The sequence below is a fragment of the Hemitrygon akajei genome, chromosome 5 (assembly GCF_048418815.1).
Source record: "Hemitrygon akajei chromosome 5, sHemAka1.3, whole genome shotgun sequence".
In the NCBI taxonomy this organism is placed as follows: domain Eukaryota; kingdom Metazoa; phylum Chordata; class Chondrichthyes; order Myliobatiformes; family Dasyatidae; genus Hemitrygon; species Hemitrygon akajei.
This window is the reverse complement of record NC_133128.1, coordinates 75,092,938-75,108,201: the sequence shown is the minus strand read 5'-3', so window position 1 is coordinate 75,108,201 and position 15,264 is coordinate 75,092,938. Positions and strand designations below refer to the sequence as shown.

The 15,264-nt window shown below is 41.0% G+C and overlaps 1 protein-coding gene across 11 annotated transcripts in view; it reads right to left on the bottom strand.

The window, feature by feature from the left end:
• The window catches only part of ofd1 (OFD1 centriole and centriolar satellite protein), a 113,023-nt gene that overhangs the window by 2,484 nt on the left and 95,275 nt on the right, over positions 1-15,264 (bottom strand). For all 11 annotated transcript variants that reach the window (XM_073045796.1, XM_073045802.1, XM_073045803.1 and 8 more), the window contains 3 exons: positions 5,894-6,081; positions 5,205-5,366; positions 1,496-1,563 (listed from right to left, as the gene is read on the bottom strand). In XM_073045796.1, the coding sequence (XP_072901897.1) occupies positions 1,496-1,563; positions 5,205-5,366; positions 5,894-6,081 (418 nt within the window). The remainder of the gene's footprint in view (positions 1-1,495; positions 1,564-5,204; positions 5,367-5,893; positions 6,082-15,264) is intronic.

The following is a 15,264-nucleotide window of genomic DNA, read 5'->3' as shown; positions in this document are numbered from 1 at the left end:
GTTGGAGTTTTTCGAGGATGTAACCAGGAAGTTAGACGGGGGAAATCCAGTGGATGTAGCGTACCTCGATTTTCAGAAGGCATTTGATAAGGTCTCACATAGAAGATTGGTGGGTAAAATCAAAACTCAGGGCATTGGGGGGAAGGCATTGACATGGATAGAAAACTGGTTGGCAGATAGAAAGCAAAGGGTAGCGGTGAATGGGTGTTACTCGGAATGGCAGGTGGTGACTAGTGGGGTGCCACAGGGCTCGGTATTGGGACCACAGCTGTTTACCATTTACGTTAACGATTTGGATGAAGGCATAGAAAATAACATCAGCAAATTTGCTGATGATACTAAGCTGGGTGGCAGTGTGACGTGATGAGGATGTTAGGAGAATTCAGGGTGACTTGGATAGGCTTGGGTAAGGGAGTAATACAAAGAGATCTCGGAGTCCTTGTTCATCAGGCACTGAAGGTGAATGAGCAAGTGCAGCAGGCAGTGAAGAAGGCTAATGGAATGTTGGCCTTTATTACAAAGGGAATTGAGTACAAGAGCAAGGAAATCCTCTTGCATTTGTACAGAGCCCTGGTGAGACCACACCTGGAGTATTGTGCACAGTTTTGGTCTCCAGGGTTAAGGAAGGACATCCTGGCTGTAGAGGAAGTGCAGCGTAGATTCACGAGGTTAATTCCTGGGATGTCTGGACTGTCTTACGCAGAGGGGTTAGAGAGAATGGGCTTGTACACGCTGGAATTAAGGAGATTGAGAGGGGATCTGATTGAAACATATAAGATTATTAAGGGATTGGACAAGATAGAGGCAGGAAATATGTTCCAGATGCTGGGAGAGTCCAGTACCAGAGGGCATGGTTTGAGAATAAGGGGTAGGTCATTTAGGACAGAGTTAAGGAAAAACTTCTTCTCCCAGAGAGTTGTGGGGGTCTGGAATGCACTGCCTCGGAAGGTAGTGGAGGCCAATTCTCTGGATGCTTTCAAGAAGGAGCTAGATAGGTATCTTATGGATAGGGGAATCAAGGGATATGGGGACAAGGCAGGAACCGGGTATTGATAGGAATTGATCAGCCATGATCTCAAAATGGCGGTGCAGGCTCGAAGGGCCGAATGGTCTACTTCTGCACCTATTGTCTATTGTCAAAGTTCTAACCTTGGCTTTGGGAACTGCCAAAGGTAGTCACGGGCATTTTGGAGGGTTAAGCTCCTTCATTGACCAATGTGGTTATAGTTTTAAGAGACATCTTTCTGTTGGCATTTCAAAAGCAAAATGCCAAATACAAATTATTAAATTAACTATTTGAAACTTTGTAAAATTGGATAATACCTATTAAATTTGTTTCATAGCATAAAAATGTTTGCTTCTGACAGTCAATACTCATTCTAATCGTATTTGCAATGGATTAAATTGAACATAAATGGTTTTGAAAAGATCTGAAAGAACACAGAAAAAGTGAGAAATAACTTCATATTTTGAAGTTGTCTGGCTTTGTCCTTACCTGCCAGTTTTCCCATCAGACAGTGTTTGGAGTGACAAACTCTCTTCTTCTACTTCCTTCTTGGAACTCTGAAGTTATATAATCATTGGATTATAGATATGTCACTGTACAAATACACCTTTACTGCACACTCCCTCCTGCCAAGCCATTGGTCAATTTCATTGAATACCTTTAATGTAGGAAAAGACTTAATGGTGGAGCATCAAGGTGAAAGAGGCTGATAGCAAAACAGGAGGTGGTATTAGGAGGGTCTCACCAAAGAAATTTATCAAACAGATGGAACTTAAATAAGAGCTTAAAGAAGATGAAAGAGGAAGATTTTTATGACCATAATGTTTGAATAGTTGAAGGCACAGTTGCCAGTGGTGAGATGAAGAATGTTTAATGACATAAGGACATTAAGGGATGCCAAAGGAGATTAAGCATAGCCAAGAGATTGAAGCATAAAAAAGGCAACAGGAGCTTGGAAAAACTTCATAGAAAAGATTTTATCAGCAAATAGGTTGCAATGTTTCAAGATAAATAATGTTGAGAAGGTGCAGCTAACAGATAAAGATGTGATAGAGAAATATTTTAAGTAATTTAAAATCAGAAAAATACGAATGACGTACCTAATACCTTAAACTGCCACTTCCATTTTTCCCCATTTACATTCACTCCATAACAAACACAATCTAGGTCTAAAACTGTAAAATTATTTACCTCAGGTTCTTTTTCAACTGCCTCCAACAACCTCACATCTGCCACTATTACATCCATATTAAAAATAGTAGTTTATCCCTTTCAAACAGGTCACGCTGGCTCCCTTATAAAAGGACAGCAAAGACTGAAGGGCAGGCTGTTCACATTCTAGGTATCAGCATGCTTTCATGCCCAAGAAATACAAACTGAATCTGATCGGTCACCAAATGATCAACTTGAACATCAGTTATACATGTGAATCAGTATCAGATTTACTATCATTGACGTACATGTCTGCAGAAGAGTGCAAAGACAAAAAGCTATTATTAAAATAAATAGCACAAATAAAAAGCTATAATGAGGTTACGCTCATGGAACATTCAAAGGATGAGAAGAACCTTTTCTAAATCATTGACTGTGAGTCTTCAGGCTCCTCTATCTGCTCCCTGATGGTGATAAAGAGAAATCATGTCCCAGATAGTGAGGGTCCTTCATGAAGGATGCTGCCTCCTCGAGGCAGTCTCTTGAAGATGTTGGGGGGGGATGGGTTGTGAGAGCGAAGTTAGCCAATTCTATAGGCAGCCTACTGCAATCCTATGCAATGAAGGCTCCATACCTGCAACCAATCAGAATGCTCTCCACTCTGCATCTATTGAAATTTGCAAGAGTCTTGGGTGACATACCAAATCTCAAACTCCTAACGATGTTGCCATGCCTTCCTCCTGATTGCATCAATGTGTTGGGCCCGGGAAAGATCCTCAAAAAGTCGACACCCAGGAACTTAAATCTGCTCACCCTTTACACCGCTGACTGCTCAATGAGGACTTGCGTGTGTTCTCCCGACTGCCTTCCTGCAGTTTATAGTCTGGGTCTTGCTGTTGTCAGGTGTCAGGTTGTTGTGACACCACTCAACCAGCCAGTCTTTCTCACTCCTGTAAGCCTCCTCATTCCCATCTAAGATTCTACTAATAGTGGTGTAATTGGCAAATATACTATGGAAAAAAGAATACTCCTCTCCAACATATGCAAAAGCTTACAGAAATACTGATTGACTTACAAAAAAGAGTAATGAATATAGCTTTCCAGATTTTTACCAAAATAAGCTTTCATTAATTTCTTTTCCTCAAACTTTCTTTTCCAGTGTGGACTGCAGCACTAACACAATTGCAAATTCTAAATCTATAAAGAAATCTCCAGGAAAATCTCAACTTTGAATATTTTCTGCTTTACCTTAGCTCCAACTTAGTAGTAAGGCATGTTGTGTAACGTCAGAAGTAACTGTGAAGTATCAGATGCAATATATTTGGGAACACCTGAACAGCAGCAATACGCATGTCATACTGCTGCTTACTGATTACAGCTTGTCATTCAACACCATCATCCCCTTACTACTGACCAAGAAGATTCTAAACTTGGACCACTGAAACAGGATACTTGACTACCTGATCAGGAGAGCCCAGTCAGTGCAGATCTCCTCACTGATGATTAACACAGATGTACCTCAAGGGTGCATGCTTAGCATGTTGCTCCACTCTCTCTACACACATGACTGTATGGCAGGCACAGCTCAAAGCTATCTATAAATTCATCAATGACACCACTATTGTTGGCAGAATCTCACGAGGGATGAGAAAGTGTACAGGAGCGAAATAGAGTTGGTTGACTGGTATAGCAACAACTTGGTGTGACGGTAGCATAGCGGTTAGCATGATGTTATTACAGCTCAGGGCCTTGGAGTTCAATCCCGCCTTACTCTGTAAGGAGCTTGTACGTCCTCCCCGTGGAATGTGTGTGTGTTTCCCCGGGAGCTTCAGTTTCCTTCCATTGCCCAAAGATGAACCGGGTAGGTTAATTGGTCATTGTAAAATATCCCGTGATTGGGTTAGTGTTAAATCAGGGTTGTCGGGGATTACTGGGGCAGCGTGGCTCGAAGGGCCTATTCTGTGCTGTATCTAACAAAAAAAAACTTGCACTCAACATTAGCAAGACCAAGGAATTGATTGTGAACTTCAGGAAGGGGGAAGTCAAGAGAACACATACCAGTCCTCATTGAGGGGTCAGCAGTGGAAAGGGTGAGCAGATTCAAGTACCTGCATGTCAATATCTCAAGGGTTCTATCCAGGGCCCAACACATTGATGCAATCATGAAGAAAGCATGCCAACAGTTATACTTCATTATGAGTTTGAGGAGATTTGTTATGTATTAAAAAGACTAGCAACTTTGTGAAGATGTACAGTGCAAAGTATTCTGGCTGGCTGCATCATTGTCTGATATGGTATTATAGACAGCCAGCTCCATCATGGCGCAACCTCCCACCATCGAGGACATCTTCATATGGTGGTGCCCCAAGAAGGCAGCAGCCACCATTCGGTACATGCCGCCTTCTCACTACTACCACTAATGAGGAAGGAGAAGAGACTGAAAAACAATACCCAACATTTTAGGACAGCTTCTTTGCTAAGAGATTTATGAACGGTCCATGAATCCATGAACACTACCTCACTATTTCTCTTTTGCACTATTTATTTATTGTAACCTATAGCCCAACCTGGGCAGCAGCAGTATCTGCGTGGAGGAAAGACTTGGCAATCTACTTTCGTATCTTGCCACAAAAACCCGATGGACAACTATAGATTCACCATGAGTCGACAACAACTCGACGGCACTCAACAGCAACAACAGTTTTTACATCTTGCACTGCACTGTACTGCTGCCACAAACCTTAATATTTCATGACATACAGTATGTCAGAAATAATAAACTTGATTCTGATTTTAGGTATTTTCAGAAAATTAACTAATTAAATCACAGCTAACCCTAATTATGTATATCCACCCAAAAAATACAGAATAAAATATAAATCTATTATTAAACCAGCCTGGTACTGATAACACAATAGTTTCTGAGATGGAATGAAAGTTGAATTTGACATAGATTCCACCACTGACCAACTCTCAAGAGAAAGAAATCTCTCACCTCTACCCCACCCATAAACTGGACATTCATTTATTAATCCAACAGATTTACCTTTTCCTGCTGTTCTTCTTTCTGTTGTTGTTCTTCTTTCTGCTGTTGAATTAGTTTCATATATTTCTCCAGTGGATCCACACTTGATACAGGTAATTCTACAATTTCTGGAATATGCTCTTCTGGGCTTTGTCTATCATGGTCCATCATTAGCTTTTCACCCTTCAAGTTCAAAAAAAGTTGAAAATGTTACATTCTACATTACTGGGATCTCAAAAATGCTATTATGAATCACAAGTTTTAAGAGGGGGAAAAAAAGGACTGGTTTTGATCATTTGAACCTTGGAAGTATTTATGCAGATGGCAGCAACAATCCATAAAAGACATCACACAAATTCTTCCATTCCAAGCCACTTCCTTTGTCTCCATCTTTCATTGTCTGCAAACATCTATCTATACTTATGGCTGCCTTTTGCACAATTATTGTCATCCATTAGCTTAACTATAAGGCCATTATTATGCTTCCAGAGAAGAATTTTAAAACTTCTCAAGCTGTACTGTCCTTTACATTAACTTTAGACTGTTCATACTTGCTTCTCAATTCTTTATAAGCTGGGCAAGTTAAAGGTCAGTCAGTTATTTTTCTCTGAAATGCTTTCCAATAACAGCAATAATGTACAAGAACAATATTAGAAATAGGCAGAAGGTTGATGCAAAATACAAAATTGCATTCTGGACAATGTTATCACCTTTTCTTGTTCTAGTTGTTCCTGTTTCTTTTCTTTTTCACTTGACTCCTCGCTTTCCAAACATTGATTCTCTTCACCCTTTTGTCTTTGCTCGTGCCATGTGTTTTCTTCTACACCTCGATTTCCCTTTTCTTTGCTTTCTTCCTCTCCTCTGGTTTTTTCCACTTCTTCAATCCATTCCATTTCAGCTGTGTATCATAAGAATCTCATTAGGAGCCACACAAATGGATTTATTTTCTCAATTTGATGTTGAGGTTATCATATTCAAACCAAGGAACACATCTTGTGGATACCTTATTTGTTGCCACCAAAGAAAAGAAAACTCAATTATATGCCTTGAAAACAATGGTTAAAAAAGTGGCCACAGCTTGACTGTTTTCAAGTCTGCTTTGATTATTTGTCAGCTTGTTGTATTGACAACATATCCACACTAAACTTTCATCAACTTTTACTTCTTCCATGGATGTCTATACCTTTATATACAAACCAACAGCATGTCCATTTAAATTTTATAGGAGCAAAGGATCCAAGATGAACTCATTTAGCACACCTCTGATCTCAAAAATATTTTTCTGCTCACACTAGATGCCAAATCATAAGAAAAATACTCCTGAAGCAAAGAACCATTGAAGAATTACAAACCACTGGGTTGCAGAAAGCCACCATTAAATACAATTGCACATGGAGGTAATGGGGTATTGTGAACCCAAAGAGCCTGTGACTATGTTTTTTTTTGGATTTTGTCACTTGACACACATTGCTACATACATATAAAATGATAGCACAAAGTTAAGAAATAGAATTCTGCTTTGTTTGAAGATTTCTCTTAGAAGAAAGCTTTCTAACAGTACAGTAGTAGAAGATGAAATAAAGATAGAAAATTCTGGAAATGCTCAGATGAGTTAACATTTGTAAAGCAAAGAAGAACTAACATATTGGTAGTTACTTTTTAACATAACCTGCTGAACGTAGCTCTTATTTTGTGTTGTGGATTTACAAGTCTGCACAAGCCTAGCACTTGTTATCCATTCCTAATTCCCTCTTGAGAAGGTAATAATTGTGTTGAAGGTTTTCTCAACATTTTTAGGACAAGGAATTCCAGAATTTGGTCCAGCAACAACAAGGGACCAGCTGTATATTTCCAAGTCAAGCTGGAGTTTGGTGGTGGATCCCAGGCACCTGCAGCTCTTGGTTTGGTTGTTGGTAGAAGTTGCAGGTTTGGAAGATGATGTTACAGTAGCATATTTTCTTAAAAATCCTTTGTACTACAATGAAATTGGCAGTATTAACATACGTTTTAGAATAGGAGATGAAAGTGCAAACCATGCTGTTGACTGCACTAGTTTCCTGTCTGAAAGAACTGACCAAGACATTGATTGCTACAAGCCTGGGATAATCAAGGGGGGAAGGTTGTATCATGCCTACATTACAGTTGACAAAGATGGCTAAACTTCAGAAATAGATTCCTACTAAGTGTCAGTACATAATGACTGAATGTATCTGCATTTAAAGCACTGAAGGCCCTTGCGATAAAACAGATGGATGGCACATGATTACCATGGTCTTTGCTGCAGGGTGCCTAGAGATCTTCCTGCCTTAGTTTCTTTCACTAACACTATTTTATATCACTTCTGACAAACTGAAACATCCAAAAGCTGTATCAGCTTATTTGACCTTCATCTTAAAATATAATGTAGAATGAAAGTGCCTATACTTTTGATTATGCAAAATGCTGCCCTCTTAATTCAATGTTAAGAATTTCAGGTTCTTCACTTTTCCTGCTACCTTCTACTTTTATCTTGTACTATCATTATTTTTGTTATTTAATCTCTCCTGTCACCCACCCTACACCAGACCTTAACTTTGATTATTTCCTGCCTCTGTCAATTTGGTATATTTCCATCTTTTTCTTGTTTTCATGCATGGCTACTGACCTGAAATATTGACTCATCCTCTCACACAAATACTGGTAATATATCGAATATTTCCAGAACTCCGGTTTCATTTCCAGCATCTACAGTACTTTGCCTTTGCTATCATTAACTTTATATTCATATGCCACCTATAGATTTTTGCATTGTGACCCCCAAAGTCTTCTGAAAGTTTGCATTCTAAAAAATATTTGTTAGATACCCTTCATTTGCCCTCAAATCAATTGATTATTAAGGTAATAACTTGAAACCCAGATCCATTTACAAATTACAAATTAAATGTATTGGTTGAATATTGTCTTCAAAATGTTAAAGTACTGCTAGTCCATGAGTTAAGTTCCTTGGTATTATCATATCAGATGATTTGTTCTGGGAACATCACATAAGTGTAATCACAAAGAAGGCACAACAACTTTGACACCAAAAACTTTGACAAACTTCTATAGATGCACAGAGGAGAGTATTTTAACTGGTTGCATAACAGCCTGGTATGCAAACACTGATGCCCATTCAATCACAGGCAAAGCCCTCCCCACCATTCAATACATTTACATGGAGTGCTAACATAAGAAAGCAGCATCCATCAAAGACCCCCACAGTCCAGGCTATGCCCTCTTCTCAATAGTACCATTTGACAGGAGGTACAGAAGCTGCGGGTCCCAACACCAACAGATTTAGGGATAGTAATCTACAGTCACAGGCTCCAACCAGTGTGAATAACTTCATCCACCACTACTCTGAACTGATTCTGTAACCTACAGACTCACTTTCAAGGACACTTTACAACTGATTTTCTCAATATTTTTATTTTCAGTTTCGCTTCTTTTGCATATAGGCATTTGACAGGCTTTCTTTGCTTGGTATAGTTTTCATCAAATTCTATCCTATTTCCTTTTCTTTGTAGCATACTTAAATAATAAATTTACTATAAACTTATTGGCCTGGCCTTCTGCCCAATCACATCTGCCTGCACCTGATCCATATCCTTACATACCTATCTCCCAGCCATGTACTTATCCAAACTTCTCTTAAATGTTACAATCGAGCCTGCATTTACAACTTAAATTGGCAGCTCATTCCACAATCACACCATCCTCTGAGTCACCTGTTACCCTAAACTTATGACCTCAAATCTGAGGATAAATAGCTGGCATACATTCAAACTGTGCCCCTCAATTTTGTACACTTCAATAAGACCTCCCTCATTCTCCTATACTCCAATGCATAAAGTTCTAACCTATTCAACCTTTCCCTATAACTCATGTCCTCAAGTCTCAGCAACATCCTTATAAATTTTCCCTGCATTCTTTCAAGCTTACCGATAGTTTTCCTGTGGGTAGGAGACCACAGCTACACACAATACTCTGATTTATGAAGCCCAATGTGCCAAAAGCTCCTTTTACAGCCTTATTTATCAGTGATACCACTTTCAAGGAATTATGGATCTGTATTCCTAGATTCCTTCATTCTACTGAACTCCTCAGCGCTCTACCGTCCCAAAGTGCAACACTTCACGTGTCTGCATTGAATTCCATCTGCCAGTTTTTAGCTCATCTTTCCAGCAGGTCCAGATCACTTTATAAACTTTGATAACCTCCTCACTGTCCACTACAACCCAAATCTTTGTTTCATCTACAAATTTGCTGATTCAGTTTACATTATCATCCAAATTATTAATATGATGACAATCAACAATGGGCCTAGCACCAATGCTGCAGCAGACCACTTGTCACAGGCCTCCAGTAAGAGAAATAACCATTTACTAAAACTCTCTGGTTTATCTACTGGCCTCGAAAGGCCCTGGGGATTTATCCGTCCTAATTCACCACAAGACAGCTAGCACCTCCTTGTCCATAATCCGGATATGGTCCATGACCTCTCTACTCTTTTGTCTCAGTTCTATAAACTCTGTGTCTGTCTCTTGTGCAAATACAGATACAAAAAAAATTCATTTAAGATCTCCCCCATCTCTTTCAGATCCATGTGTAGATAACTAACTGATCTTCAAGACCAATTTTGTACCTTCCTATTCTTTTGTTCTTAATAGAAGTCCTTGGGATTCTCTTGTATCTGGTCTGCCAGAACAACCTCATGTTGTCTTTTAGCCCTCCTGATTTCTCAGTCAAGTGTTCCCTTGCATTTCTTATAATCCTGAAGTGCCTAATTGGATCCTAACTGCCTTGAGCTGATACATGCCTCCTTTTTCTTTGCTAGGGCCTCAATAACCAAGGTTCCCTAAACCTGTTAGCTTTACCTTTTATTCAAACAGGGACATACATTTTCTGTACTCTCAATATTTCACTTTTGAAGGCCTCCTACTTATCACTTCCCAGAAAACAACCTATCTCAATTCATAACTGCCAGATCCTTTCTGATGCCATCAAAATTGGCCTTTCTTCAATTTAGAGACTTAACACCAGGATCAGTCCTATAGAACATAGAACAATACAACACAGTACAGGCCCTTCGGCCCACAATGTTGTGCCGACCCTTAAACCCTGCCTCCCATATAACCCCCCCACCTTAAATTCCTCCATATATCTGTCTAGTAGTCTCTTAAATTTCACTAGTGTATCTGCCTCCACCACTGACTCAGACAGTGCATTCCACGCACGAACCACTCTCTGAGTAAAAAACCTTTCTCTAATATCCCCCTTGAACTTTCCACCCCTTACCTTAAAACCATGTCCTCTTGTATTGAGCAGTGGTGCCCTGGGGAAGAGGCACTGGCTGTCCACTATGTCTATTCCTCTTAATATCTTGCATACCTCTATCATTTCTCCTCTCATCTTCCTTCACTCCAGAGAGTAAAGCCCTAGCTCCCTTAATCTCTGATCATAATCCATACTCTCTAAACCAGGCAGCATCCTGGTAAATCTCCTCTGTACCCTTTCCAATGCTTCCACATCCTTCCTATAGTGAGGCAACCAGAACTGGACACAGTACTCCAAGTGTGGCCTAACCAGAGTTTTATAGAGCTGCATCATTACCTCGCGACTCTTAAACTCTATCCCTTGACTTATGAAAGCTAACACTCCATAAGCTAACTTAACTACCCTATCTACCTGTGAGGCAACTTTCAGGGATCTGTGGACATGTATCCCCAGATCCCTCTGCTCCTCCACACTTTCAAATATCCTGCCATTTACTTGGTATTCTGCCTTGGAGTTTGTCCTTCCAAAGTGTACCACCTCACACTTCTCTGGGTTGAACTCCATCTGCCACTTCTCAGCCCACTTCTGCATCCTATTAATGCCTCCCTGCAATCTTCGACAATCCTCAACACTATCCACAACTCCATCAACCTTTGTGTCATCTGCAAACTTGCCGACTCACCCGACACATCCAGGTCGTTAATAAAAATCATAAAAAGTAGAGGTCCCAGAACCGATCCTTGTGGGACACCGCTAGTCACAACCCTCCAATCCGAATGTACTCCCTCCACCATGACCGTCTGCTTTCTGCAGGCAAGCCAATTCTGAATCCACCTGGCCAAACTTCCCTGGATCCCATTCCTTCTGACTTTCTGAATTAGCCTACCATGTGGTACCTTGTCAAATGCCTTACTAAAATCTATGTAGACCACATCCACTGCACTATCCTCATCTATATGGAAGAAATCTATCAGGCTTGTTAGACACGATCTGCCCTTCACAAAGCCATGCTAACCGTCCCTGATCAGACCATGATTCTCTAAATGCTCACAGATTCTATCTCTAAGAATCTTTTCCAACAGCTTTGCCACCACAGACGTAAGGCTCACTGGTCTATAATTACCCAGACTGTCCCTACTACCTTTTTCGAACAAGGGGTTAACATCTGCCTCTCTCCAATCCTCCGGTACCGTTCCCATGGACAACGAGGACATAAAGATCCTAGCCAGAAGCTCAGCAATCTCTTCCCTCACCTCGTGGAGCAGCCTGGGGAATTCCGTCAGGCCCCAGGGACTTATCCGTCCTAATGTATTTTAACAACTCCAACACCTCTTCTCCCTTAATATCAACATGCTCCAGAACATCAACCTCACTCATATTGTCCTCACCGTCATCAAGTTCCCTGTCATTGGTGAATACCAAAGAGAAGTATTCATTGAGGACCTCGCTCACTTCCACAGCCTCCAGGCACATCTTCCCACCTTTATCTCTAATCGATCCTATCTTCACTCCTGTCAAACTTTTGTTCTTCACATAATTGAAGAATGCCTTGGGGTTTTCCCTTACCCTACTCACCAAGGCCTTCTCATGCCCCCTTCTTGCTCTCCTCAGCCCCTTCTTAAGCTCCTTTCTTGCTACCCTATATTCCTCAATAGACTCCTCTGATCCTTGCTTCCTAAACCTCACGAATGCTGCCTGATTCCATCTGACTAGATCCTCTACCTCACTTGACACCCATGGTTCCTTCACTGTACCATTCTTTATCTTCTTCACCGGGACAAATTTATCCCTAACATCCTCCAGGAGATCCCTAAACATCGACCACATGTCCATAGTACATTTCCCTGCAAAAACATCATCCCAATTCACACCCACAAGTTCTAGCCTTATAGCCTCATAATTTGCCCTTCCCCAATTAAAAATTTGCCTGTCCTGTCTGATTCTATCGTTTTCCATGATAATGTTAAAGGCCACAAAAGCAAATTTTGCATAGTTGATAAGAAATGATTGTCTTTAAAAGTTAAATAATTAAAATGTCATAAATACTAAAAGGATTCTACAAAAACCACATTTAAACTAACAGTGTAATACTGCAACCATAAAAATAACCACAAAAACAACTAAAGTATCAAGCTTCTAGAACTCAGATACGTTTAGATCTTCCTTTATGTCCATTCCAAACAAATTGCATGACGTGTAAGGTCAGAGCAACCGAACAATAGTCATTCAGGACTTTGAATTGGGCCTTCTTGGGTACTGGGTCCACATATGGTGTGGGAAAACATCATGTGTGGTCTCAATACGCAAGAAGGGCCAACTGAAAGACTTGAATGACTGTTGTCCGGTGGCCCTGACTTCATACGTCATTAAGACCTTAGAGAGGCTGGTCTTGGCTCACCTACAACCCCTGGTCAGATCAGCCCTTAATCCCCTGCACTTTGCCTACCAGGAGCACATTGAAGTCAACGAAGCTATCATCTACCTGCTGAATAGAGCCTACTCCCATTTGAATAAGCAGGGCAGCACAGTGAGGATCATGATTTTGATTTCTCAAGTGCCTTCAGTACCATACAGTTCTCACTGCTGGGGAAAAGCTCCATTCAGTGCAGGTTGGCACTTCCATTGTGTTCTCGATAAATGGCCATAAGCAGTACTGGAGTCCCACAGGGCTCCCTTAAAGTTTACTCTGTATACCTCAAACTTTAGATACAGCACAGAGTCATGTCATCTACAGAAATTCTTTGATGACTCAGCAATAGTTGCATGTATAAAGGGAGGATGGGAGGATGAATACAGGCCCTGGTGGAGGACTTTGTCAAAGGGTAGAAGACTAAGCTTGCTCTGGTCCCTGTTACTATTAATGGTGAGGACCTACGAGTACCTGGGAGGGCACCTGAATGACAGATTTGAGTGGAGCATCAACACAGAGGCTGTTTACAAGAAGGGTCAGAGTCACCTCTACTTCCTGAGGAGACTGAGGTCCTTTGGAGCATGCAGGCCTCTTCTTCACATGTTCTGCCAGTCTGTTGTTGCCAGTACAATCTTCTATGCAGTGGTGCGCTGGGGCAATGACATCAATAAGGGTGATGCCAACAGGTTCAAACTGATTAGAAAGGCTGCCTCAGTTATAGGAGTGAAACTGGACACACTGGAGGCTGTGGTAGAACAAAGGACCCTATGAAAAATCTTGGCAATTCTGGACAATGTTTCTCACCCTCAGCATGTCACCTTGGCTGAAGAGAGGATCACTTTTAGTAACAGACTAAGACAACTGCACTGCTCTAAAGAGTGCTATATGAGGTCATCCTTACCCTTGGCTATTAGGCTCTATATTGACTCAACCTATAGCCAGGTAAGTGATGACCCCCTCTGTTAGACGGTTTAATGTAACTTATTTTTTTATTCTTTCTTACTTCTCCTAGTATTTGTATATTTATAAATCTGTGCACTTGTAATGCTACTGTGACTGTAATTTCCTTTGGGATCAATAAAGTATCTATCTATCTATTTAAATACTAAACATTGCTAGCACAAATTTGGGATCATTGCAACTCACATTTTGTTTATAAGTTTTTTTTAAATATGTTCTGTACCTTCTGCATTGTATGATATAAACATCTGATCATGAGTTGTTTAGCAAAATGCACCAGAGAGATTATGGGTCAAAGTTGTCCATTCTTCAAGTCTTCAGAATCCATTCCATCTATGGAAGCTGAGCAGGCGTCCTAAATGATTAATACGTACAAACAAGCTGGATGAACTCAGCAGGTCGGGCAGCATCTGTTGAAACGAGCAGTCAACGTTTCGGGCTGAGACTCTTCGTCAGGACTGAAGAAGGAGGGGGCAGGGGCCCTATAAAAAAGGTGGGTGGAGGGTGGAAGGTGCCAGGTGAAAAACCAATCAGAGGAAAGATCAAGATGTGGGGGAGGGGAAGCAGGGAGGGGATAGGCAGGAAAGGTGAAGGAGGAATGTAAGGGGAAAGCACTATGGGTGGTAGAAGAAGGCAGAATCATGAGAGAGGTAATAGGCAGCTGGAAGAGGAGGCAGAGTGAAAGTGGGATGGGGGAAGGGAGGGAATTACCGGAAGTTGGAGAATTCGATGTTCATACCAAGGGGCTGGAGAGTACCCAGATGGTATATGAGGTGTTGCTCCTCCAACCTGAGTTTGGCCTCATCATGGCAGTAGAGGAGGCCATGTATGGACTTATCCAAATGGAAATGTGAAGCAGAGTTGAAGTGGGTGGCAACCGGGAGATCCTGTCTGTTGTGGCGGATGGAGCGGAGGTGCTCGACGAAGCAGTCCCCCAAATCTGCGTCGGGTCTCGCCGACGTAGAGGAGGCCGCACCAGGAGCACCAGATGCAATAGACGACCCCAACAGACTCACAAGTAAGTGTTGCCTCACCTGGAAGGACTGTTTGGGGCCCTGAATGGTGCTAAGAGAGGTGGTGTAGGGACAGGTGTAGCACTTACACTTGCAGGGATAAGTACCAGGTGGGAGATCTGTGGGGAGGGACAGATCTGTTTGTACGTGTTGATTTGACCACAACAACTGCAGTGTACTTTGTGTTTCCTAAATGATTTCCTGCTTTTTGTATGAAGATGAATAATCCAAATCGTACATGAGTGTCAAACGCAAGAGAAATAAAAATATTCATAACCTCTTATAATATGTACATTTGCAATAAAAGAATAGTATAATGAAAGTGCTGTTAGATATTGATAAAGTTACTATGAATAAACTTAATAATAATTCAATTTTTTTAAAAATGCAACTCTACCATTTT